At 41.5% G+C, this 27,494-nt stretch overlaps 1 protein-coding gene across 6 annotated transcripts in view; it reads left to right on the top strand.

Annotated features, from left to right (window-relative positions):
• Nucleotides 1-27,494, top strand: part of MARCHF8 (membrane associated ring-CH-type finger 8) — a 91,572-nt gene that overhangs the window by 61,275 nt on the left and 2,803 nt on the right. For 5 of the 6 annotated variants that reach the window (XM_068688168.1, XM_068688170.1, XM_068688169.1 and 2 more), the window contains 5 exons: nucleotides 8,372-8,422; nucleotides 19,304-19,383; nucleotides 19,686-20,531; nucleotides 22,486-22,666; nucleotides 26,569-26,716. In XM_068688168.1, coding sequence (XP_068544269.1) covers nucleotides 8,372-8,422; nucleotides 19,304-19,383; nucleotides 19,686-20,531; nucleotides 22,486-22,666; nucleotides 26,569-26,716 — 1,306 coding nt within the window. The remainder of the gene's footprint in view (nucleotides 1-8,371; nucleotides 8,423-19,303; nucleotides 19,384-19,685; nucleotides 20,532-22,485; nucleotides 22,667-26,568; nucleotides 26,717-27,494) is intronic. The other variant, XM_068688173.1, reaches the window with a different exon arrangement.

Genomic DNA, 27,494 nt, shown 5'->3' with positions numbered 1-27,494 from the left:
GCATTTTGTTGGCCGTGTTGACTGCTGCTACATTTTGAAGAGAGGAAAGATCTGTTAAGGTCTCCTTTTTCAAGAAGTACTACTGCTGAATACAGAACGAAAAAAAAAATGCCCCTGACAAAATGGGGATGATGATTTTGCTTTCCGTGCCTTCATGGAAGAATATCTGTTTATTCTATATGGCAATACCATCTCTTGTTTAAAGATGTTACTGAAGAAAAAAAAGTTGACCTTCCTAAACAAACAAAAGTCTCCTGTAGGATTTTTTTTCATCCTGTTTTCCTACTCAGAAATGGTAAGCGTAACTCAGAGGCAAAGTATCAAGAATTTAGAGAATCTAAATCTCCTGAGCACTTGTCTTCCTCCCAAAAGATTTCTGTAATCATTGGTGAGCATAAGCTATTGTGACAGATGTAGGAGAAAAAGTGGGAACATGACGTATGCATATCCTAGTGATCAATATCAGTAAACTGGATAGCATCAGCTATTAGGTAGGCACGGATCTAGGTGATGTTAACTGATCTGCAGATAGATGCTGAATTCTTGTAATACTCTTACATCAGGGACCAGTTTAATGAGTGTTATATATAGGAACGAAAAACAGAACACATCAAAATTCTGCTTCTTTTTCTTTCCCTACATTTTTGTTATTTTTCCCCTTGATATCTTGGATGTGTGGTGATATACTTCCCCTTTCCCTGCTGTATGGTTGGAAGGTAACCAGAATCGGCCGGATTTTCTCTTATGAGTAACAGGTCCTGAACATCCTTTGCATGACGAAGTGCCAGAATATCTGCTTGCAGATGAACAATGCAGTATTTCTCAGTGCAACCCACATTTACCAGTTTCTGAAACTTGTTTATTTGTGACTCTTGGGAACTCAGCATTCTGAATTCCCTTAACGTTGCTAAATATGTTGATGTGTCAAGTGCCCTGACTGTTGTTCTGAAGTAAATGAGCACAGGTTTTTAGGCTACAGAAGGAGTAAGTACATTTACAGCATGTTTTATCTTCTGGGTGTAAGGAGAGGCTACTGCGTAGCCTTCTCTGGGCATGCACTGCTTGCCTGCATACCAAAGCATCAGGCTAGTCCCAGGCGAGACCAACTGTGCTTACCTGACAATGTGATGGGTATGAAGTGTTCTTGAGTCACTGGTTGAAGTAGCCTGCTGCACCTAGAGAGTTCTTTGCTTTGTTCCTTGTGTACAGGGGCTGTGCTTTCAGGAAGGAGAGGGTAGTTTGCTGTGTGTGTGTGCTTGGTGTAGGTTTTCTTAGTTATTATTAAGTTTGAACATGAAAACCTTAATGTATGTGTGTGTTCATTCACAGGCGCACATACATGTTCTTAAAATGATTGGGTGTAAATAATCAGTTGCTGGCATGATTAGCTAGGAGCTCTGAACTGATCGCTTGATGCAACTTTTATTAGCAGACTTTTGCTTTGAGGTTATTGTTCTGCAGTTTGAATGTACTACCATTTCAGTGATGAGCATACCTTTTCTTTCAGCTTAGACTAGACATCTTTCCTTCCAGAGAATCATTTTCCTTAACTAGTTTTGAATTATTTATGTCAGGATGATTAAATGTGTTTTTTTGTTTGTGTGTTTTCTCTTAGATTATATTATACACGTACTCTTTCACCTTACAAACTATCATTAAAACAATTTGCTTAAAACTCTCCAAAACATCACAGGTCAGATTTTTACAAGGATCTCACTGTAACCAGTGTTCAGCTAAATAACTTCAGTGGGTTCTGTAGGGCCCAGTTCCTCATTTAGCTAAATTTGTGTGGTTGTTTAACACTGAGTTTGAAATGCTGTGGTTCAGAATATTTTGCAAACTGCACTAATAAAAATGGGAAGATGAAATTTCAGGCAAAACCAGGCTGGTATGTAATAAGTAGGTATTACTAAATAGGGCTGATATCTACAAGTTCTCTTTCAAGAGCTTTTTGTTGCATGTTTTTGGCCATATCATGTTAAGTGTTACCAAAAATACCCCCAAATGCTTTCTCAATGTTATTTTTGAGAGTTTCCACAGAATTAGCAAACTGCAACTGAGCATGGGGAACGTGTGGTATCAAGCATGTAAACAACTGAACGTACAAAGTTAAGTAGACACTGAGAAAGCCCACCTCTTCTGAGCGTTGATGTGGGCTGCAGTCTTCCTGTGTCTGTTGGCAGCTTAAGAAATTACAAATTATCAGTTGCCTAGGGGTTTTTTAATTTGTGAATGTTTAAAATTGTCAATTGCTTTGGCATATTGACATGTTTAGTGTACCATGAGAATTCTGGTAGTTGCATTAAGTGCATTTAATCTAAAAAAGACAGTATGTTATCCCTTTTAATCTGTTCATAATTGCTGGCTTCTTGTGTTTGTATCCCTCTTTCTGCTGTTAAATACATGAAATTGTTTGAAATGGCATTTTCACACAGGTAAGCGTAATGCATATTGTTTCCATTACCATGAAGGGTGTATATTTTAGGATCAGGTCTTCTGTAGTTCATATAACTTGTTCCCTGAGGGAAGGATTCATTTTTATGCATTGCATCCCATAGACATGCATCCATTTTAGACAGGTTGTCTGGCAACAGCAAGATAAGAACATCCATAAACATCTTGGATGCCAAACACTTTGCAGTTTACTTTTTGTTGTAAATTGGGCACATGGCATATGAATGCACAAATGGATGTGATGTTAGTGAAACATAGCAGGCTTATGGTCTCATGCAGAAATGAAAATTTGTGCTTCCAGGCCAGGCAGCCTCAGCTCAGCAAAGGTAATGTCCAGAAGTAAATGCAACACGGGAGCAGAGATGCAAGGCTCGGATGCCATTATTTTAATAGCTGCATGCAAAATCGTTGATGAACCTTGATGATACCTGATTATATTTCATAGATAAAAAAAATTGAAAGGAGGAAGGGCTAAGAAGTTTGTCAAGCACTGGCTTTATATAAACTATTAAGTTTATTGCTTTTCCATGATGGCCTGGTGACTGCCAAAGAAATAAAAGGCATGTTCATTTGATATGATGCAAAATACCATTTCCTGCAGAAATAATTAAATGTTAGGTTCTGTCAATCACAAGATCTAGTGCTGACAGATCTTTTGTCATTTAACAACCCATCAGCTCTGACAAAAGAAGAAAGTAATTCATAAAGCCATTTCCCATTTCTTTCCTCTCATCGTAGGCACTTTGGACAATTAAGTGCATGTGCTGATACAGTCGATGACAATAACACCCCCCTGCATGAACTGAAAGCACATGTTCTTTGTACTTCCTATATCCCAGGTATAGGATTGCAGTGCAAGATTGCATAAACACTGGGAGAGGTTGCTTAGAAATCTGGTCACAGTTATGAAACCTGAAACAATACCTGGGTGTGTGTGGCTGCGTGCTTATAGAACAGCTGAGCATTCATGCTCTTGTCATGGTGCTTGATAGAAGAAATGAGTTTCACTCTTGGCTGACTTGCAGCTTGACTGTGGAAGGGTCATTCAGCAGCTCAGTCCTGAGTAGTTTTGGAACACAAAATCCAAACCATTTCACCATTTTCTCCTTCTGTCCTGGCAAGGGACATCCAAAGCATTTTTCTCACTTGCTAAGGCTGCATTGAGTCTACAGCCGAGTTTGGAGGAAGGGTGGTGTAACACATGGGTGTTGTGAGTGCACGAGAGCACCTCTGGCTGCTTGAACTGCTGTGAAGGAGTGGACAACCCTCCTGGCTCAGGCAATAGGAACAAGTGCTTTGGGGTTTGCATGGCTGTGTGAGTTACATAGCTGTTGCTCTTATTGGAAAACAGGTGCATTATAGTTGGGAAGCAAGGGTAAAATAACTTAAAATAACAAGTATGGGAGACAGGTGGATAGGAGGGGAGTGGCAGCTTTGAGGTCTCTGAAGAGAGGCAAGCCATTTATGCAAGAGTAACTGAGGAGTGGTGGCAGAGGGAAAAGGAGCTGTCCAGGTGGAGAAGGCAAGGGGAAGGGTCCTGCAGGGGAACAGATGTGAGCTGAAGTAACTGTAGAAGGAATAAGACAACTCTGCTGCCACGGTAGCGAGTGAATTCAAGGAGAAGAGAAAGAAAGGAAAGTTGGGAGGGGAATTCAAACAATGGCAAGCAACTGCATCCAGAACTTAGAAAAACATGCCACGGTAGGAACTGGTAGCAGTTCTCCTATTTGTAAGTCATTTCCTCCACTCCTGCTTTCCTCTTTATTTCCCTAAAGCCTGGCTCTTATGGGGACCTCAGAGCAGCAGGGGGCAGTGAGCGACTTGTGAGAAGTCTTTGCTACTCTTGCAAGCTTTTACTATGTGGATGATGATTTATTTTTTTTAAGTGCCTGCCAGGTAATTCTATTTGAGTAGGATGAATTTTGAAAGGCAGGTTTCCCATTATCCCATGCAGAAAGACTGATCTGTTTAAGGAGAACCACACTTGCTTTAAGTGGTGATGACTGTGTGGTCCATGCTGGCAGATGCTGAGTTCATCCTGAGCTTTCCATTCAAGTGCGAAGAATAATGCTTTTGCAAGAAGGAAGGATAGCATGTTTGGAGCTGTAATTACTGCACTGGAATGTGTCTTACTGTACAATGAAAACATATTGGGAATAGTCTCTGAGTACCTTTATTTGTTGAATAGTGAGAGGAGTAATGTCATGGAGGCTTTGCCTTTTCTACTCCTAGGTCAATGTTAATTTGTGAATGATCTAAAAGATCCCAGGATGAATATACTGGTGATGGTTATAGTGTGAAAAGTGAGCTTTCGTTTGTTTGCATTGTGCCTGTCATTAAAATACATCCATTGCAAAAGCTCCATCTATGGCTTTTCAGCTGTTTTCTAGCTTAATGACTGGAAAGTGTATACCTTTTCCTTAATGTACTGCAGCATGGAAAACACCATCAAGTGCTGTCTCTATGTAATGTCTTCCACGGTATTTTTTTTTCCTTAAGGATAGATTTTTATTATTTTGTTTGTAAAAGAGAATTAAATGGTATAGCTAGACCTCATGAAACATATTACTTAGAGGTGTTTCTGTTGCTGTTTTTTATTAAAAAATAATCTTTTTGGTTCTTTGCAGAAGTTGGAAAGAAAAATACTAAGAGCATTCAGTGGAGATGCTGTTTGAGTGGTCATAGTGAACTGGAAATTGCTGTTACACAATGAAACTCAGTTATTTATCTGTTTTCAGCCCACTGCATTTTAAAGTCTGGGTGCATGAAAACTGCGAGAGTTGGAGCAGCTGTTTCAAAAAAATGTCTCTGATGAGAAGGTGGAAGAAGGCAGGGCTAATTGGTGACTGAAGGCTGAAGCAATTTTAACCAGGTGAGGGAGTTGCTTGGTCACTGATAGGCCAACCTAACTGAAAAAACTGTGTGTGGGTATTTGCAAATCCATGTTGGATCTGGTAGTGGCTGTTGTGTCAGTTGTCATTCCTTCAGTACATGCCTGACTTGGTGCTCCTCCTCTTTGCCAGTACAAGTAGCCCTTAAGAGAACAGAATTTGTCCAGTCTGGGCTAATACTTCAGTGATTTCCTGTTGACTTTATGGACATAGCTGTTTTATGTGGTAATGGAACAGAACCATAAAAAAGCATTTACATAGCTGAGTCCTTTAGAAATATCTCCGATACTTATATATGTGTACGTGCACTCTGTATAGAGGAATATTTTATAAGCCCACTTTTTGTTTAGAAACGATTACACATGCAATAACAATACCAGCTGTTCCCAATCATGTACTGACTGGCACCTCTGATAGGTACATAGCCAACAGTAGACCAATAAAGATGATACAAGCATCTCTCTCTCACACTGCTGGCATCCATCAGATAAAATCATAGTGCTGGGAGCAGAGCAGAAAGACTAGTTTCTGCGGCACGGCTAAGAGTGCGTTTGCTCTGCATCACTCACTGTGTTGTGCAAATACGGCTCTCATCCTCCAGCCTCTTCAGAGTTACTGAGTTTTAGCACATGCTTTTCAACACAGGTGCCTGTGTAAGCTCAGCCGTGCTCCCTTGCAGGCATTTTCTTCAGCTAGTAGCAGTATTTGGGGAGTGTTGAGTTAATGCAAAGAGCTCGGCTCTGTTTGATTTTGTCTCCAGGAATTTCACCTGCAAGTCTTTGATGTCTAGGGCTGGATTTCAGACTGTCATCTGCGTAGGGCTCTCTGCGTTGCTTCAGGCAGAGACTTCTTGGCCGCAGGTCTCACTCTTCACTACCGTTTCTTCTTGTCCCACATAGCTGAGCTTTGTTTACCTCCCACACATCCCTGCAAGGCCAAGCACAGCCTGCTTCCCCCAGCACCTCACACGCAGGCAGTGACAAATCTCCGTGCTTGCCAACTTGCGTTGCTCTCTCGTCGTCATAGCTTGAGAACACATCCCTGCCCCCTTTCTTTCTCCTGCATTCTGTAGCTTCAATGAACTTTTTTTTCTGTTGCTATAGTTACAGTGTCTTTGATGAAATTAGCTGGGTCCTTCCCTTACAGTTGGAGTCAGTTCCTAGCCGTGCTTCTTCTGGCAGGAGCCCAGTCCAGTGTTAGTCATCACAGAAGCATCATGTCTGTATTCTTTGGGGGGTCTTTAGCTGTTTGTTTCTGTTCCAGGGACACTGATATCCACATAATAAAAGCTCATAGTCATCTCTCAAATCAAGTTCAGCATTGCAGGATGCAGATCTGGCATTCAGGTCAATGGTAATTTAGGCCACAGCTACACCAGACCCTACGTCGGTCCTTGCTGATTTTTGATTTGGCTATCAGTCAAAATTTGTCACTTCTCTGTTCTTCTGAAAGAGTATTTCACTGCCTTTTAGGTACTCAGACTCCTACAGATAGAGGATTTCAGAACACCTTGACTGCTTCCTCAAATTTTTAAAGGAGGAAGTGCAATTTATATCTGTCAACCAAGGCAGTGTCCATGACCGTGCAGAGAGGCAACCAGTGTTGTAAGATGGAGCCTTCCTGCTTTTGTAAGCATATGCAGAAATTTTTGCCTTGCTTTCGCTTTTTCTCGGCGCAGAGTTCTCAAGCTGCTCAGGGAGTGTGCTGTTAGGAGAAATGGCTGGGGGTGCAGAGATCCCAAAGTGTGGGGGTAGCATCTGGGTGCCCAGCCACCCAGGCAGGCTTGATGCAGGATTTGGTCACAGAAGGTGACTTGAATTGTGACAAATTACAAGCATAAGATCTGAAACCATGTGCGTTTTATCTGAGCTGACCTAGAAGCAAGCGCAGTTGGCTTCCTTTTTTTTTAAATGTCCCCGTTTGTTATGTATGCAGGACTTCTGTTCTTAGTCTCTGATCTGTTGGTGCCAGAGAGAACTGGAAGAGGGTGCTATCAAAGCATCTCTGTTAGGTTCCTGAAATACCGGATGGAAGGGTGCACTTCTAGAAGCTCTTAGCCAGCACAGAGCCCATAGGAGGAAGTAGTAAATGTGCCCTGTTTCAGGAGGTTTAAGTCTCAAACAGCTTTTCCTCCCGGCTTCACAGAATTAGAGAAGCATTGATACAGAGCAGTAATGAAATGTTATGACTGGCTCTGTAACATTTTTAGGAGAATGTTTTTGTTGTTGGATTTTATTCAGAAAATCGAGCAACAAGCCTTTGCAGATCAGTTTCTAGGTTCATACCTGTGGAACAATCACATCCATTTGCACTGATGGTAAATTGATGTTCAGAAAGCAGGAAGCCATAAAGGATGAAATATTTTGGTGAAACCTGTAGTTTATTTTGGTAGGAGATGTTTGTCATCCTTATCCGTCAGGGCTTGCATAGTGAAAAGTAACAGATAAGTTCGTCACTGACTTCAGTTTTAAGAATTGTGGCTTTTGATTTCCATCTTGTATGATGTTTCCAGTTTAATTCTGAGTTCTGTGGCAGATAAGAAGTTCCTCCGTAGTTCTGCTTCGTCTCCTGAAATGACATGCATGTGGTTATTCAGAATTGTTTCCAGGCACCACTGGGATACTTCTGTTTACATCACTGGGATGTTTTCATTAAGCAAGATCTTTCAGTTTTAGTGGTTGGATGTTTGCCTTTAGATCTCGATGAGGCAGGGCTGAAAAATATCCTTTCCAAATCAGGTGGCATCTGGGGAAGGGGCTCTGCAGTACAGATAGAAGAGGTCATTGTTCTAGTGTTTCTCAGTTTGTAGTTGTCTTGGCTATTTGATTTTCAGCAGCGTAATAGCTTGTTAAGCAAACAAAACAGCTTAGTAAATGCAGCAAATCAAGCTGATGTCAATAGAAGCAACATCTGTAAAAGTCACAGCTGTAAGACTTTCTCCATAATACTTGGTTACTAATACCAGGTTTAAAATATCCTCATAACTGTAATGTGTTCCTGCAATGATCTTCTTCTTCCTCTTTCAGAATGAGAAAGCTTTGGGCCATTCTGTGAGCCGCTCCAGTAACATCTCTAAGGTATGTTCCTCGATGTAACTGTCTTTGATAAATTTGGGGATACTGGGTTTTCTTTCATTTCAAAATTGGGGTGGTATATTTTAGAGCGTGACCAGTAGAAAATGCTGCTCATGACAATCTGAAGTTGATAGTCACTCTCCTGAAACAGTAGAATCCTCTGGTGTTGTGCAGATTGTCTTTACAGGTCAAATGAAATGGAAGCTACAGTAGGTTTTCTCTTTCACACTGTCAGCCTCCTTAGCTCAGTAGGAGCAAGATAGATGACACATGCCTGAGATTTTATCTTGGGGAAAAAAATGCTCCAAAACCATCAATCGAGTATGTTCTTTTTTTTTGCATAAGCTGTCCAGTGTAAGACGCATATAGCCATATACCCCATAATAAGTATTGGATACGTTCTTGAGAATTACTTATTGTCACTTCAACATTGAATTATATTGCTAGTGTCATGACGTGCATTGCTATTAGGTCATGGCTATGTAAGTATTTTGAATTGTTTGCTATTACAACCTTGGTCTTGTGAGGGAAACATGATGCGCTGCTCCTTGTAGTCACACTTCAATATAACAAATGGAGACCTCAAAAGCACAGTTGCTTTGTTTTTTCCTCAGGAAAAAAAGTCTTCTGTCCAAGACAACCTCTGGCAATAACACACCCTATTCCCACTTCTGCTTAACAAATAAGAGGACTTTTAATTAGCTGAAATCTAATTTGCTTTGAGTTTACCTTTTTGCTTGCATGAATACAATTGTTTAAAGCCTTCATGCAAGCAACATTGTTCTGGCTGACCAGTATTTTTCACAGGGTGTATAAACCTTATCCCTTCTGTTTCACCGCTGTTGCTGGTAGTATTGACTTCTAATGGCAGACTCAAGTCATTTTATGCCATTTTGGGTACTTTGGGATATGTGAAGCGATTTGTGCCTATCTGCAGCAAAAGAAACAGTGGCTATACTTAACTTATGGTTTATATGGGCACAGGTAACTTTCACTTTGGAATAGAAAGGCAGGATTACTGGATGTCTTAAATAACAAGCAGGGCAACTGGCTGAGTGCGTAACATTGACCAAGCCAAAGGTGTTGTTATTGTGGAGTGATGTAGGACTGCATTTTGCGTTCAGTTTCAGAAAATGTGTATTCACAGGATTTTGAAGTAAATATCGGGTGAGTATAACTTTTTATTTGTACTTTTCTGAAACGGCACTGTTGCTATTCCTTCTTGCCCTGGCTATTCTCTTCTTAGGGATCCTTACTGTTAGTTTTTTTTTTTTTTTTTCCCAGGCATTTTTCATTAGAAATTCCAGTTTTTTATCAATTCAGCACAACAAGCCTTTTGGCAGCAGCAGTTTCATTCCCATTAGGTTGTTCTCACAGAGGAGGCCAGTCCCAGCAGAAGCAGCATACGCAAAGCTGGCTGCACAGTTCGTTCTTAATTCATCAAGAGCTGGTGGTGTGGTAGTGCAATGGGAAGGACCTTGTACTCTGGCAAAGCTCTCCCTGGTGAATGAGATGCCAATATTTGCATTCTTCTTGGAACACTGAAATGTTCAAAGTGATTGCTGCATGTTGCAAAAGCTCTCAAGGGGATCTAAAGTCAGCTTTGCCAGTTCAACTTGTGAGAATTTTTGTTTCCAAACATGAGCTTCCCAGAGGTACAAACATTCTTGCTGACCCTCTGTTGCCTGCGTCTGATCCACAACCACTTCATTCTGGAGGTAGCTCCTAACAAGGGCAAGAGGTGGAAGTCCTGCCGGTGAAATCAGTCACCTGATTTGCCTCTTCCATCTGAATGCTGCCTTGTGCATCCAGACAATTCAGTGCAAAGCTGCAGTAATTTATTTTGCAGTTCACCACTGGGATGGCTGTCACAAGCAATTTGTGGGGCAAACCAGGAAGGATTATAGTAGCAGGATGCTGTGGGGAATCTTGAGTGCGTGAAACATTTTTCATTAGTTCCAAGGTTTAATATGAAAGTGCCTTTTATTTTTGTTTAGAATAGTGTAACAACCTAGAAAGCAATTCAGGTTGAATACATGTAGAGGAAAATGTCAGGCAGTGCTTGGCTGCCTATATAGCCCTTTCTAGAATCCCCAGAGCTTGCTGACACTGCACTATTTTAAGAAGAACCATTTAACTAAAGTTGAGTTTCATCAATTATATGCTGCTTTACCAGATATGTTGGGGTGTGTGTGTGTTTATGTGTGTACAGAAATAATGATCACACTTTCTGCAAATGACTGTTTCAGCTGTTATTTTTTCCATCCAAATCTAGCTTACAGTGTAGCAGAGCTGCTACAAATGCTTGGTGCTGGCACTTGATTCAAAGCCCTTTCTGGTGCTGCTATGTCATTATGAACCTGCTGTGATTATTACTGTGTGTCTTTCCACTGTTCTCAGTTGCACAGTACAACCTGAGTGGAAAGGATTGAGTCAGAACTCAGCCTCTAGCCAAGAGAGGATGCTGTGTTACTCAGTGTGACCAAGGAAAGGAGTCAGTGTCCTTGGGCTAAAAGTGATCAAGGAGGGAGGCAGACAGATGGTGCCACTGAAAATAAAATCAGCTGGTGAAGGTAGCAGGGCCTCTCTGAACTTAGACCTCTGGTGTTGGGGCCAGGTGGAGCCCTCCCTTGGGAGGAAGGGGCAAAAGGCAGTCCTCCAAGGGGCAGATGCTAAGAGAGGCTGAAGAGACGCTGGTACATGTGTCCAGGCCAAGAGAAAAGAAGAACATTTGGCTGGGGATGGAGGCCAGAAGCAGCAGAAAAAGAAGTAGGGGATAAGATGTAGGAGGATCTTCATATGGTGCTATTAGGTTTTATGCAGTCTGTTGCACGCTGGGGGATGTGGCATTCCTCCAGGCCCTTCTTTGCTTTTCTGGTGTGTATATTTCAAACATTCTTTTTAAATCTGCTCCACAAGAAATGTTTGAATTTGTGGAATCTCTTCTATGTTTGTTCTGAAATTAAAAAAAAAAAAAAAAAAAAAAAAGTGTTGGAGGGAGGTTGAATTGATTCAGTCGTGGGACTCAGGCAGGGCACAATTCCAAACTTGCCCTGTTCAGGAGCAGTGACACTGATTGAAACATTGCTGGCTGGCACACAACTACACAGTCAAGGTTCAAATCTCAGCTGCATACCCTAAGCCAGCATTTTTGTCGAGAAGCCACCATTCATTAGTAAGTACATTCATCATACAAGCCACACAGAAATAATTAAGTGTAATAGAAGTTTCATCCTCTAAATATAGATAAAATTGACCCTTAAGCGCAGCTAGTCACAGAGTAGCTAAAAAAAAAAAAGGATTTGCATAGTATTGGTAATTCACATCCTCTGCTTTTAAATAAAGAAACTGAAAGAAACTGTGCTAACGAGCACAACTGGGGTCAATAACAAAGCTGGGCTGTAAACAGTTATCCTGATGTTAGTGATATTGTTTACCTTTAAAGTGCCTGATAGACCCCAAAACTGATGACATGATACAGGGAAATGTCTTAAGGTCATCTGCATACTGTTCCTGTCACCTGATTGCTGTGGAGGGCTGATTTTAGCATAGTGAGGAAGCATTTTGTAGTCTTATTTTCATAGCCCTCTGAGAGGTAAATTTTGAAAATGTTAATACTGGGATCACAGCAAAGGAATCAAAAGTATGCTCCTTAAAAAATGTAAATGCTTTTGTCTTTTCTGAAGGCCTGCATAGCTTTATCTTTTGAGCAGAAGCACACTGTAAAGTATTAAATTATTCTTGGGCTGAATGGCAGCCAGTGCAGATGCAAAGTGGTAGCCTAAGCTTGCTATAAAATTTAAAATCCATTTAGGCTGTTCATCAGCTTGGAACAGATTTAGGAAAGCATATGAATACACACGTCCACTGTTGCCTGCAGCTTTGATGGATTCAGTGAGCGTTTGCCCATAGAAAAGCAGTCCAGGTTTTTCAGTCACTGGGCTTAGCTGTCCTGTAGTCTATCAGATGACCAGGGCTAGCTGAAAGGTCTGCTGCTCAGATACGTCAGTCTTGGGGGAAGGAGGAATAGGGAAAGAGAAGTTGCTTAAACAAAATAAATCCTGATTCTGTTGAGCTGCTAGAGATAGGATAAGACAGGAAGGAAAAAATGCCTGACATGAGGGGTAAGGTATACTCTTTTCCCCACTCAGAAGAGAAAGTAATCTTGTGTTGGGGCACAGTGCAGTAATGTTGGTAGGGATGTAATAGTCTCCTGCTGCTGTGATGCCCCTCCTGGCGCCAGATTCTTACTTCATGTAAGTGTGAAGGGAATCCTGTGAAGGAGAAACCTGGAAGAGTTTTCTTTCCCCAGTCTATTCAAGATATTTTGAGGAAGATTTTATAGTTGATGGGCTGTTTTTTTTTCTCCCTGCAGAATCTGTGTAGTTGTTACTGTTTTCAGTCAACTTTAATCCTGTGCTATAGGCAGGCTGAATTATGCCTGGGGAGATTTTGAAAGGATAAATAGCCTGCTTTGTGTTTCCTACAGCTCTGATATCTCTAGGAAAAATTCCTGCCAGAATTCACCTTTAGAGTTCTTGGGGAAATGTGAGGAGAAGCTGACTACACCTTTACTCCTAGTTTCTAGATGTAATTTTAGCTCATGTAGACCAGATGTTACTGATGTTTGATCCTGACATGCTGGTATTTAGAAAAGGCTTTCAAAAACAACATGCCATCTAGGGCTGCCCACCCTCCACAATGTAGGCAGCCTGTTCTGGCCACCTCAAATGCCAGGTTGGTTGCACAAGTAGCTGTCACTGCCCCGTTGCACTGCTGCATGGGTGTGCTGGTTCAGCTGGAGGCCTCCTTTGTCTCATGTGCAGCAAAGCTGCAACATCTGTTCCACAAATACGTGCCGGAGACTACGTCTGCAGTGCACTTCTGCAGGAGCCCTCAGCCAGTGAGTAAAGGGAATGTAGCGCTTGCTGAAAATGTACAAGCACAAATGCGTCGCATCCTTGTGAAGTCGGATGGCTCCAGCAAAGCAATTATTTCTGCAGTGACTCCGATGTAATGATGGATGTATCTCTTGGGTTTAATTGAGACCTCCCTGCCTGCTCTCAGCCCAGGCTCAGGATCTGTCAGGCAAAGCTGAATTTTGCCACTTCAGTTGAGATGAGGCTGGGGCAAAGGAACAAGCAGAGAATGGTACAGAAGTGCCCTACAGAGAGAGAGGATTGGGAGTGTGTGGTGGAGGAACAGTTAGACTGGTTGCTCCTATTGTTTCCCTCTTAACACGGGGAAAAAAGAAGAAGAAACGTAGCTGATAAGTAATGCAGAGGTGGGAGCTGGGTGTTTGAGCAATGGCTGTATTGCAGAGCCTAGATCATAGCTAGCTGCAGTCTTTCTTGGCGTGTGGTACAGTTGTGTAATGTACAAAATGGCGTCCCCATCTTGAAGAACAACAGATTCCCTGGGTCTCTTCATAGATGTCATTCAAGTACCAGAAGAGTAGCCAGGTTAGCTATGGAGTATGTTGCAGGTTCACTTAGGGCCTCTTCTCACAAGGTCCCCATCACTGTACGGACTGTACCTAGATCCTGCCGGGGAACAGGTATGGGGTGGTGGTTTCTGGTTTCCATGGTCGAAGTTAAGGAGGCAGCAGAGCCTGGGGCTTTCACTGCCTTTGGAGATGCACAGTGCAAGATAAGTGTCTGTCATGTCCACATCTAGTAGCAGCCTTGCCTTTTTAATACACGTTTAAATGGGATCTGCACAAGAGAGATAAAATAGCTTTTCGGTAATGAGTTCCTCTAAAATACAGCACATGATGACCATCCCTCTGATTCTGTCTTTCTTCTGTTTATACCACATTGATCACTGTGATGCGTTAATGCCAGCAGAGATGAATCTGATTCAAACACAAGTCCCTGTGGCCCACTGCAGCACTGTGATGTCCGGGCTGAAAAAACATCACCGTGCCGAGGCTGTGTGGGGTGGGGAGTAATGTGGTGGGGCTAGGCCTCTGTTGTACCTGGGGCACAGACAACTCCAATGCAGTGGTGATGTCTCTCCTTAGCCAGCAGCTACCATGATTATCTGTGTCTCCTTAAGCCCCCAGAGGACCTGGTGGTCTCTGGATTTGGCTCAGTGGAGATAACTATCACTGTCCTCCCATTTTATTATTTTTTTTACAGGGAAGAGAGGCAGACAGAAACAGCTGCAATGGTCTGGTGGCACTTGACACATCTTGTAGCATCAGTCTTTTTGGCAGCAGGTGCAAGCTACCTTTTGAAGCTTTTTATTCCTTTTTTTTTTTCTAACTCGGCAGGAGAGTAGTTTTGAAGTGGGTTCATCACAGTGTAAAATAAAGGCAAACCTATAATCAAAACGCCAGGTTGAGATTAGGGTTGTGGAGTGTTGGGCTGCTTGCTCTATTGTTACATTTGTATTTTCCTGAAGCTTTTTGTGCTGCAGATCCTCATGAGCGGAAGATTTAAGATTGTGCTGCTTTTCTTGAACTCTTTATCTGCCTTAACATCAACTGTATACCAAAGGAGAGGTATGATCCATTTTAATATGTGTGTAGTGCTTATTATGTTAATTGCCGGGTCCTTAGCTAAGCCTTCTAGATGATTTTGTAGGACAAATATTAGGGGCACAATGTTATTCCTATTCATGTGGTACCAAGAAATAAGGTTTGCAGGTATGGGGGAAACCCTTTCTTTGCTTCCTTCAGACTTTCCCTCAGTGGAGAAAAATACACTGGACTGAAGTTGTTTTTTAACTTTCTATCATCAATAAGTAATGTAATTACGTTTTTAAAATGTGTCAGGCCCTGCTCTTTAAAATGAGGTATAACTACTAGTACAAAAGCACAGCCCAGAGTGAGACAACAGCAACTATATCCAGAAGTGACATCTCAGGTAAGCAGGTTGTGTTCACTGTGGCTGACTTCAAAGATGACAATTTTTCTGAGGCAGGGTGGGGTGTGTTTTTAGTTTTTGGTGTGCTGCATGGGGTCACAAGTAGGTAATCAGAAAAGACTGAGTTACTTTACCAAGAAATCACAGTTTGCAGAATAGGGTGAGAATGAGGACAACCGCCTATGGCTGCACACACACATATGCATATGTATTTATACATTATATATATATGTATATGTATATATGTATATATGTATATATGTAATAAGATATATATATAATATATATATATATATGTGTTATATATATATATATCTTATTACATGTAAAATATAAATATTTATATAAGGTATGTAAGATGTATGTATATCTTCTTGATGGCAGCACTATAGAGAGCTGTAGTCTTCCAGGGATTGCTGCCTTCAGAATTATTGTGGTTATCCAAATACCAGTGCAGAGGGCCGCACTGTGACCTCACTGAATTGCATTAGATGGGAATGTCAATATACACAATTAACTATCTATTGACCTTTATTTCTGAGCTATTTTAGGCCACCAGTCTGGCTGTACAGGATAACTCTCTAGCACATATCTCCTAGGGCTTGTCATTGAAGCTGATATTCACCCAGAGTGAAGGGCATGGAAGTCCACAGTGATTCAGCAAGTGATTCTGGGGTTAGACGGGTGAAATTCAAGCTTAGGATACTTGTCAGAGAATGAGCATGGCAGAAACTCCCTATCATAAGGAGTGTTTTAAAACCTATTACTCCTGCCCACGTCATAAGTAGCTAGTTTACCCAAAGGTAGTACCACTTGGGAGGATGCTTCTGATGCATAAAGGATGATGGTAAAGGCTTTGATTGCTTATTTTCTCAACCTTTTTAGAGCTAAGCCTTGCATGGGAGAGCTGTCAGTGCTACAAGCTAGCTGGATCCACCTCTCTGCTGCATTCTGACATAACATCACCTCTTCTTTGTCCTGTTCTGGTCCAGGGCTGCTGGTATTTCTTCCTTTATTCTTTGATGTGGCTTTCTTACTTCTTGGGCAGCAACTTGCATTTTTTTTTTGTGTTCTTCTCACTGTTAGAGACTCATTGCTGTAACTAACTAATGTTCCTCTGGCAAGTGAAGCCAGGGAAGTGACTGACGTTAAACAAGCTCAGCAAAATAAGTGGTTACTTTGGCCTTACCTCAGTATCCTCATCTGATCTGCAGTGCAGCTGTGTAAATAGTTTCACGAGCAAAAAGTATGGGAGGAAAGGAGGGTGGGAGGTACGAGAGACTGGAGGTGCACTGAACCACGGCTGTTAGCGGTAGCCACAGCTTACATCAGCTTCAGCTGAGGGTTGGATATAACTTCCTCCAGTATCTTGTTGTTCCAATTTGTGGAGCCTTTCCATGAGTGTTATCTTATGTTCATTTTTTGGCTGCATTTGCATTTTATCTGAAGATGGAGTAAAAGACCTCCTGTATAAGAGAAGCAGGAAGATAAGAGGAAAAGGAAAGTTGTGTCACATGTGTGTTTGCGTATGGGTGGTTATTTGGTATGTTTGTTGGTGTTTTGGTGTGGATTTGTGGTTTTAGTTTTTTGTTTGTTTGCAAGCTGTTGTGAACTGTGCTGGCATCTAGCCACAGAATAACAATCTTGAAACGTAAACAAAATTTCATAATTTCTTGCTTGTCCCAGCCTTTTGATTTCCCAAGCAGTGTGACTTTGACACTCTATCATGGTGCCAGGCATTTGGATCAAGAAACAGATAACATGGGTTTGGAAGGGAAATTTTGGATAACTCAATCTAATCATCTGCTATTAGACTGGCACGTTGTATACACATCTGTCTTTTTTAATGCTTCATTTCTAAAATGAAGAAGTAAAGAGAGTGGATTCTTTACAAGCAGGTTACCTTTTGTGATAGATTCAAAACAACAACAACAAAAAAAAGATTCAGATTTATTAATTGATTTGTCACTGCAGTTCCAGCAATATATGACTGTGTTTCCATGGCAGAATGTGATGTGCTGTTTTACTGGTTCAATATTTTGTTTTTAGAAGATTGCTAAATATGTCTTTTTAAATAATTCATTACTTAAGTCATATTAATTTTCATTTGCGCAATTACCGCACCAGATTATAGTGTGTCAGCTCTTTCGCTAACTTGTATGTCGTAAAAAAAAATAAAAAAATAAAAAATTACTGCACTCTTTTTAAGAAATAGGAGTTGAGTATTTGTAGAATAGATTAAAGACTAAATAGAAAAAATCCAAGTAATAGCTGAATTAATTTCCCTGTATGATCAACATCCTGTATCATTAGCATGTGCAAGCGGTGTAAAATATAAGAACCATACTTTCCAGGATAAAGCCCAAACTGATCTTTACATGTTTAATTTGTTTTGTCACAGTCAAGACATTGTTCAATTTGCCTTCTAGAACAAGGTTATCCTCCTCTTTTTTTTTTTTTTTTATAATTATTTTTTTCTATGCATACCTATCTTGGTAGGATGGGAAACAAGTTGAGGTGTCTCGCTGCAGACCGAGAGGCGTGTGTTTGAGCCTTGCCCTTGATTCTTGCAGGCCCAGCTCTAAATGGATACATGTTTTTTCAGGCTTGGTGTACCTGAGACATCCTGCTGCAATGCCAGGCACATTGCCCTCTTCACTGCTGGGCTAAAGAAACAAAACCTTAACAGATGAGTCATGTAACACGGAAGATGACGGTTGTGTTCGTATTTATAAAGTAGCATAAGTCTCCCAGCATACCCACCTTCTCAGGCAAAGAAAGAAGAAAATATTGTGTGACAAGCATTGTGTCTTGCAAAAGCCCACAGTGGTCCTGTTTAAATATGCCATGGGGTTCTTCAATTAGTTAAATACAGAATTGAAGAGACCTGAGAGAGGTGATAGTATATGCTTGTGTACCAAGAACAGATGCAAAATGCAGTGGTGTGGTGTAAACAGTTTTGTTGTGCTGAATGCATTCCTCTATTGTGGTTTTCAGGCGTTGCTTGGGCAGGTCAAGAGAGCTATAAAGCGTTATTTGAACTGGGATGTGAGAGCACAGATTTGCAGCAGCGGGTAAGCTGCACAGCATATCCAACAGCTGTGGAACATGGGAAAAACTGCTTCAGAGATTCTCTGCCCATTAAGGGGGTTGTCAACACCGTTCTCATTCTCACCAAAACCTTGGGGAAGTGTCCTGAATTTTCAGCTAGTGACCCACAGCGTATAGCAGCAAAAAAAGCCTGTAATAATAGGCTATCAAGTTCCAACTCTGAAACAGAATGCTGCTTACTCTGAATTCTTTGCTTATTCTATTTCACACTGTGATCTTGTCAGGTCCCCTGAGCATGGCTGCTGCCACACCTTTTCTGCAAGTAGGTGGAAGACCTTGTCAGAGTAGGAGCAGGGATGAAAAGCCTCGTGAAGTACGAAGAGTACTTCAGGGAATGGTCTGTTTTGGCAGACGGTGCTCGTGTACATATGCTAGTACTGAAAATATGTCCCCATATAATGCCTGGGTTGTTGAATTACTGATGGTGATGTCTTGTGGGAAGAAAAAACAACAACAACAACAACAACAAAAAAAAAAAAAAACAACAAGCCACTAATCTCTTGTATTCATTGTGAGTGGAAGGATTAGCTATTATGTGGTAGCTCAATTACGACTAGTCTATATACACACCTCCGTCTAATTATGCTAATTACTGTAGCATTGCTCATTTCCTGAGCTATTGTTCTGTGCAATGTCTGACAGCTGGCAGGTTCTGCTCCAGAGATGGCTGAATTTGACCTTGGGGAGAAATGTTTCTGTTCTGATTTCTGTTTTCCCAAGGATGAGGCTTTGTGACCTCCCTTCTTAGCACTTGACAATAAAGCCTCACTTTCTTGCAGCTCGCCCTTGAATGTGATGTAGAGTGATATCTGGCTCTATATGCTGTGTTTAACCCCGAAGGCGACTGCTGTGCTTACCAAACTCTTCAGTTTCTGACTGTTTTTTTCTCTTTATTTCACTGCAGGCTGGAAGTCCAACCTCTATCTCTGCTCCTCATAGTTTCTCTCGGACTTCTGTTACACCATCCAATCAGGACATCTGCAGGTAAAGTGTGATGTTTGCATGGCTACAGTAAGGCTCGTGCAAGATTCAAGTTGAGAAAAAACAAAACTGAAAAAGCATGTGTATGGGGAAGTAAGCAACACGGGGTTCTGATCTGAAGCATCCCATTTGTTTGACTCAACTGCTTTCTAACACTGCTTCATTGAATCCCACTGACTGTTTGGCCCGCTATGTATGACATTCCCACACTAGCTGTAATTCTCATTTCTTCACTTTTAATTACATGTTCTCTTATGTAATTGTGTTTTACTTTCTGTGCTTTTATTCCACTGTTCTGCATGCAGTTCCAGTGCAGTGTTTTCTGAATGTTGTCATCACAGTCCAGTGCAGTCTGCTGTTGTCTTGAAAAATCCTCACTGCCAGAGCTCTCTGACACAAGGGGTCACTGTGACAGTAATCTGTCAGGACACGTTACATGCAGCAAAGAGAAACTCCCGTGGGCAGGATCGGGGCCAGGCACTCAGGTCTGCTAAGAATATAAAGCCCACCCGCACCATGAAATTCTCCAAGTCCCTCAATGACGTGGACCAGAAGGCACAGAGCACCAGTGAGTGCTTTGACTATGTGGAGCGAACATGCTCAGAAGGCAAACTGACCCCGACTCAAGAGCAGTATTTGAGGATTAACAAATTTCATCTTAAAGAGAGGAAATCGTTGAATCTCAGGCCTCTTTCTTTTAGCAATTCTAAGCACTCCTACATCCCTTCCCTTTCCAACTATTCGAGTGCATCGGGAGGAGCAGAGAACCGCAGCGCTGTACACATCCCCTTGCTGGAGGACAAAGTGGACCATGACACCTCAAGAAGCAAAAAACTGTTGCGTTACCTTTTTTCCTTCTCCCACAACTCTAGCACCAGCAGCCTGCATAAGTTCCATGAACTGGAGAGCTATTCCAGTCACTTTCAAGCTGAAAAGTCCTCCAGCATGCTGGTGGAAAGCACGGACTTCTGCTCTGATGATATGGGAGATGATGACGTCTTTGAGGACAGCACCTCAGTGAAATTGAAAACAAAAGAGCAGCGGGCACCGCTCTGTTCGGTTGAGAAGGACAGTGACCTTGACTGCCCTTCCCCTCTCTCAGAAAAATTCCCCCCTGTCTCCCCTGTGTCTACATCGGGGGATACCTGCAGGTTGGTTTATTGGAGAACCGCCGACCTTCGAGCCCTCCCGTGTGCGGTGGTGACCATTCTGCTTTCCCTGCCTTTGTGCTGTTTGTCTCTTCCTTCATCCTGTCACCTTGCTTTAATTTGTGCAATCTGAAGCATGCAACCTTCTCTCTGCTTCCTTTAACCCCTCTGATGCACTTAACAAGTCTACTAAACAAAATAATTTCCTTGGGAGTCAAATAAATTGTCTTCAATTTGTTTCAGGTTCAGGGTTCTGAGGCTGTATTTTTCTCTCATCAGTGCCCAAACTGGGAATATCATGAGAGAATCAGCCACGCATACTAAAGGCCAAGCTGAAAATTCATTGGCTTTTTATGAGCAATGTGTTTTCCTGACAGCCACTGCTGGTTTGTGTCAGAGGGTGGGAAATGAGGAGGAAAAGAGGCTCCTTGAACATTGGTTCTGAGATCAGTTCCATATAGCTTAAGACTGTTTTCTTGACTTTTTACCTCCCAGTTTGTATCCCACCATGCTGTTTTATTCATAAAGAGCTTTCTGGATGCCTTCGATGAAAGGGAGACCTAAGCACTGGGTGCTAGTGATGAGCCCATGTGATGTCTGTAGTATGGGGTCCAAAAAGGATGGGGTGTCCTTGTTCTAGCTACAGAGGATTAATCATATATGCAGGTGGTCAGAACATGCTACTCTGGACTGTCTTCGTGGTGAATTGTCTGCAGGTCTGCCCCATCTCAGCTCCAAAGAATGTCTGAGGAGCAGGAGACACCAAGTACAGGAGTAACTGTCACATCCTTCTACCTAGCATTTTACTGTCCTAATCTTTCTCCTCCCTGACACCACTTTCTGAAGCTGGCTGTGTTACTACCTGCCAGTTTTTGGTGCCCCCCCCACCCCCACTACACCACGTTACCAGCAATATGTAGTTCCTTACTGGCTTGTCATCAACAAGATGCTCTTGTAATCTGCCTACTCCTTCAGTCCCACTTGCTAGCTATCAGCAAGGTCGTTGAGAGGCAAGATGCTACACATCAGTAAGAGATTTCAGTAATAGACAGGGATGGCAGCATGCCAGGATGTACTTCACATATGCTTAGTAACTTATTTTCATTCCCTGAGCTCCTTACCATCCCCCTTTCAATTCATGACCACTTCCGCATGGTTAGAAGGAGTTAGTGGTGTCTGATGCAGCCCAAGTGCTGTGTATAAATTAAAGCTGGAAATCAAATGCCATCACCTGGCAGTAGCACTGTATCAGGTGTCCCTTCTGTCTGCATGGTTAGGCAGTAAGGGAAATTGGGAATTTTGCAGAGCTGTTCCTTCCTTAGCAGCTCTTGCAAGGTAGGAATTGAAGAGCAAAGCCATTAGTCCTTTTAGAGTAGGTGTATTTGAGGAAAATCGATGCTATAGCTTTGTAGCATGGTTCTGTTTCTTAGCAATTGGCACCAGAAATAATCATTTCCCTTGTGCAAAATCCAGGCTAAATTAACTCTTCATGATACTGGGTTGGGCTTTTTCACAATTCATTTGGGATTTTTGTTTCATCTTCTGTGTTAGATCATAATCCATGAGTAGCTAGCAGTGCCTCTGCATATTTTGTCTTGGGAAGTGCTGTCTGATCTGTTTAAATGCTATTTTCAGTTAAGTGCTATTGTTCTGGTAGATGAAGGGTTGTCGTTTTGTACATGTTTTTTTTTTTCTTTAGGATACCAAATTTCTGTCAGGCTCTGTGTGTCCGCCTCATCTATTAGTTAGCTGTGTCTGCACTCAATTATTTTGCGTGTATGTGTGTGCTTGCGCGGCAAGGGAGTTTTCTAGTTCTAGCTCCTTTATGAAAGACGTTCCTTTGATATGTATGTCTTAGGATCCTCAACGGACAGCCGTGTGTGATCACAGATATTACATGCCTCTTTCACATCCTTTCTGCTTCCTCTTCTAATGAGCAGCTTTGCTTCTGATTCAGGATATGTCACTGTGAAGGAGATGACGAGAGCCCTTTGATTACCCCCTGTCACTGCACGGGAAGTCTTCATTTTGTGCACCAAGCCTGCCTGCAGCAATGGATCAAGAGCTCAGATACGCGATGCTGTGAACTGTGCAAGTACGAGTTCATCATGGAGACAAAACTGAAGCCTTTGCGAAAGGTAGGCTTTGTTACACATGCATCCATGCTGAAAGAAGGTTGTCCTTGCCCACAGTCTCACAGAACCAACGTATTTATCATATTTCTATGGCTCCTTAGTAAATCTGGTCAGTTTTGTATAGGTGCAGAATTTAAATTGCTTAACACTCAGCCTCGCAAATTCAACATCGATGGAATCCAGCTCTGAGAGGCGGCATTTTTCTGCTTTAACCTTTCTCATGATATTTCTGCTTTGAGAATTCAAGGTGGGAATCCTGTTCAACTGCCCAACCTGAAACTGAAAATGAGTTCCAGCCCTTTCTCTTGTTGCATTGCCCCACATCTAACAGGAAAAAAATAATTGAGATTTATTGTAGCCCAGCAGCTCTCTCTGTGTAAATGTACGTACATACGTGCTTGCTCATGCGTATGTGCATGCAGCAACCTGTTTTTTCACTTCACATTTGCATTTCTGAGCTAATGCACAAAGGCATTTGCTTTGCAGTTATCCATATTGTTGTTTTTTTATTTCTTGAAAGACTGAGCTTTGTATTACTTCGAATGTACTGAGGTCTACATGGCTTTTAAATTCTTTTGAAAATATGAAGATCTCAGTTTAAACTTCTTTTAAATCATACATTCTGAATATAATTCGGTTGAAATTTGTGGCATTTTTTATCAAGAACCTATTTTAGTGTAAGTAGAAGAAGGTTCATGGATAAATGTTTTATCTTTTCTTTGTGCGTGACTAAGTTTTAATACTTCAGGTTGCTAGAACCTCTGTTTTTGTTTTATAAAATAGGATACCTTTAATAAATCTGGTGATTTAAAGTATACGTACTTAAACACTACTTGTAATGTAAGTCCAGTTTGGTGCTTGAATTCTTTTGTTCATGTCCTCCAAGCTTTCAAATTCAGTTAATCCTTACCATTGTGATTTTGAGGTGGAAGTCACTGGTATTCTTAGCACAGACAAATTTTGCCACATCTACCAAAGTGAAAGAGGTTAATAGAAATAACCTTAGTCTGGAGCTCCAATAAATGAGACGTCACAATCAAATATGATGATCTTAAATCATATAGGGTGGGAAGTCTAGACAGCAGCCATCTGAAAGCTACTGTGAGAACTTCTCCAGTTTCCACAACTAACTCCTAACAGAAAATGGAACATAATTCAAACACTTCTTTTTTTTTATTTTTTTTTATTTTTGTTTTAAGTGGAGGTGTGCAGTTTGCAGTATATATAGCATAGCGTCTCCTGTTGATAGGACGACCTCTGCTTATGACTGGAGCAAATCATTGCATTTGAAGAACCGTAGCTTTTTCCTTGGTAGCCCCCTTAGCACAGAGCATTGTCACTCTGAGCCGCAGTACTGGTTGCCATAGGTTCTGTTATTTCAACAGACGACTCTTTGCGCAGCCCATTCATAGGGCATGAAAGAAATTATTCTAGAGAAGCCCGAGTAAAAAGAGGTGCTATAGGTGCCAATTAGCTGCTTATTCTTCTATGTTCACTCTGCCTGGAGTGGGCAGGGGAAGCATTTTGTGCATATTTGTGAGAGAAAGCTGTTGGGCACCTTCAGAAATGAGTCATTTGGCATCATTAGTTATATCTGAACAGGTCATCCATGGAAAAGAGACCAGATGCTAGAAGGATAAGAAGGAATTTACCTTTCAAATACGTCTAAAGAGTCCTGTAGAGGTTCAGCTGCAGCCAGAAGACAAGCTGCCTCTGCATCTTCAACTCACCCTTTCTGGTATCCTGTCAGTGTGGACAAAACAGTGTGGAACTGGTGATTATGAACAGGATGGGACAAATAACAGGGCTTGTGCTTAGTTGTAGGGTAGAAATGGAATCTAAAATCCTCAGCATCTTAAGGCTGTATTGCATCACTGTCTATTGGCCTGTGGCGTGTTCAAACAGTAAGTTACAAAGGGAAGAGAATGAGGAACAAATTATTTCATGGTACAAGTGAAAGTGAGGAGAGAGAGAGAGAAGCTTCATTTTTAAATTTAATGAGAAAAAAAAAAAGACAATTAGACCTGATTTTTCTGTGTTTTTATTATTATGATTATTATTATTTTGTTTGTTCTAGCAACACTTTAAAAAAAAAAAAAAGAAATATTGAGTGTTGTGAAATGCCATTTGCTCTGTCATCAGAACAGTGCACCAGGGGCTTCCAGATTCTAGTTTCCAGTTGGGGATGGGGCAGAACAAATAATTTGCAGAACAGCTTCTCTGATGTGGACTTGTATTGATGGAAGAGATGAAGTGATGTGGGTTGGTTTGGTGACTCCGATGGCAGCAGTTCACAGAAGATACAGTCTAGCCGAGGTGCTCTAGCTGCAGAATCAAAAAGAGGAGCATTAACTAGTCAAAATGCAAGACCTTGTGACTCTGTAAGAGTCTGTAGAAACTAAACATCTTTGTTTAAATACAAAATCCAGTTCTTACTTAAAACATAGCATCCAAAGGGAATGTTTTGTCCAGTCTTTTTCTAAGGAAGTTGAAAGAATATAATTTCCTAGCATGGCACGAATCCTTAACATCATTGCTAGAAGTCTTCAGGTCTTGTGCCGTAATGAGACTTGGATGCCCACTGATGTAGAAATATGGCTTGAACTAGCCAAAGACATTATTGGTAAGACAGAGGATCACAAAGTCTCTGTTTTGTGGTTCAACCATTCTTGCATTTGAAGCACTGGTAACAATAATTCAACATGATGGGTGATCTCAGTCGTATCAGTAAGGTCATCCTCATTATCTTCCACACTTTCCCTCTTTTTCAAAGTCAACTTTTTCTATGAGTTATTTCAGAAGACATCAAATGCAGCTCTCTGTTAACACATGGGTATGTATGAGAAGCTTAAGTACCCTGGTATATATTTTGTGGAAGTGTGAGGGGAAAAAAAAAACAAAACACCTTCACACTTTGTTCCAAGCAAATACACTGAAGGATGCGTAATAAACCTGCAAAAGCTTTCATCATATAGAGAAAATGCGTTTAAAAACAAAAACAAACAAACAAAAAACTTCCAGGTGCCATTGGTTAATAAATAAATAAAAGCTGTTTTTGACAATTTCCATGTATTTTATGTTAGAAGCATCTATAATAATTGTCTACATTCTTTCTATCCATCCTAAAAGTCAGTGACCTGACTTTGTGGTTTCTATTGCGGCTGTGAAGACATTGCTGAAAGATGCAGGTCTGGGGGTTTAACTTGATGCATAATCTCACTTTCTAAAGCTGTTAGCCCAGTTCTGCTGTATATTCTTAGGGCACGTGTTTAAGTGCACTTGAAACACTGAAAATAAAATATGGGTGTTGCTGCTGTAAGTAGCGTTAAATATACGTGAAGGTAGAATGAAACCTCCAGAGGTAGGAGGTGAGAACTAAACAGCCTTGAGCTGAGAGCTAAACAGCCTTGACTGTGCACCGGGGGACTCTTAACAGCTCAGAGTGAGATATCTTACACGTACTGGATGGTTGGATCACGTACTACTCTTACTGCTGTGTGTTATTGAACGCCTGCCTGAGCAAGGCAGCCCTTTCGCCCTTCAAGATGTTCATTTTTGAGTGTGAGTGCCTGCTGCTCAGTTACGAACGCACTGAGAAGCAGCCTTGCTTGTGGATCCCTCTGTGCTGGAGCCTGTGTGGGTGAGCAGGGTGTGATGACTTTGTGCCGAGGCTCCAGGTGAGAGTTGAGCCCTGATGTTCCCGTCCTGCACCAAGACCGATTGTTCCTGTCACAGCAGAGCAAGCTGCCAGCCATCACGCGCATGCTGTGGTCAGGACAGTCGTCGTGTGACTTCTAAAACTGGTCTGCTGTCTGGTTTTGTTCTTATCAGCGTTTGGTTTTTATACTCTCTGTTAACTGTGATAAACACTTAATCTTTTGCTCTGCTTCTGGATTTCTTGACAGTGGGAGAAGTTACAGATGACAGCCAGCGAGAGGAGGAAGATCATGTGCTCTGTGACATTCCATATCATTGCCATCACCTGCGTTGTGTGGTCTCTGTATGTCCTCATAGACAGGACTGCTGAAGAGATTAAACAGGGACAGACTACTGGTATGTTACTCAGTTATCTTCCCACTTATTCCCTTGGAATAATTATTGATCCTGAATGCAGGGAGGGTGTACAACATGAGTGTGCAGGTAATGCTTTTACTTAGATGAGGCAGCTTTAGCCTGAGGTTGGGTTGGGTTAAAAGCAGTTTTTAAATGATTTAGTTAAATTGGTGTAAATTTGTCTGTGGGTGCTTTTAAGTCTATTTCATAGCAATTTCTTTTGCAGTTATGAAATGCACAGATATGGGAACCAATCCACTGTAGCAGACACAAAATTGCATTGGCTTAGCTAATGTAGTTTTCAACTGCAACACTTACTGAGCAGATAGGGATGTAAGCATTTGTTTGCTGCTATGGCTACCTTTAGCTGAGCAAACTGAGAACAGTTTAAAAAAAGAGAAGAAGAAAGAGGAACCTAAATCCAAATCTTTGAGCCAAACTAACAGGATTAGTCTTTCTATTCAGCCATCTGTGAGATGGGTTAGCACAAGTTTCCTGTGAGAGACATGTTCAGCTGGAGAAATTGTAATTAGTGGTTGTACATGAAGCAGAAGAAATTCAGGTTGATTCTTAGGACTCTAATTCATGCAACTGAGATGAGACACACTGCAATTCATGCAGTGGTTACCACCCCACTGCAAGGGTGTCTTAACTTCTTGAATAGTAAGTTTTATTCAGAATGCCAGCTGTAAACTTACCAAATTGAAATCTGTTTACCTTGGTGTGCTGGGCCATGATTTCCATCTGTTCTAGAATGGTTTCTCAGGCAGCTGAGCTC

The sequence above is a fragment of the Anas acuta genome, chromosome 7 (genome assembly GCF_963932015.1).
Source record: "Anas acuta chromosome 7, bAnaAcu1.1, whole genome shotgun sequence".
NCBI classification, from domain to species: Eukaryota; Metazoa; Chordata; class Aves; order Anseriformes; family Anatidae; genus Anas; species Anas acuta.
This window is presented reverse-complemented; position numbering and strand designations above follow the sequence as displayed.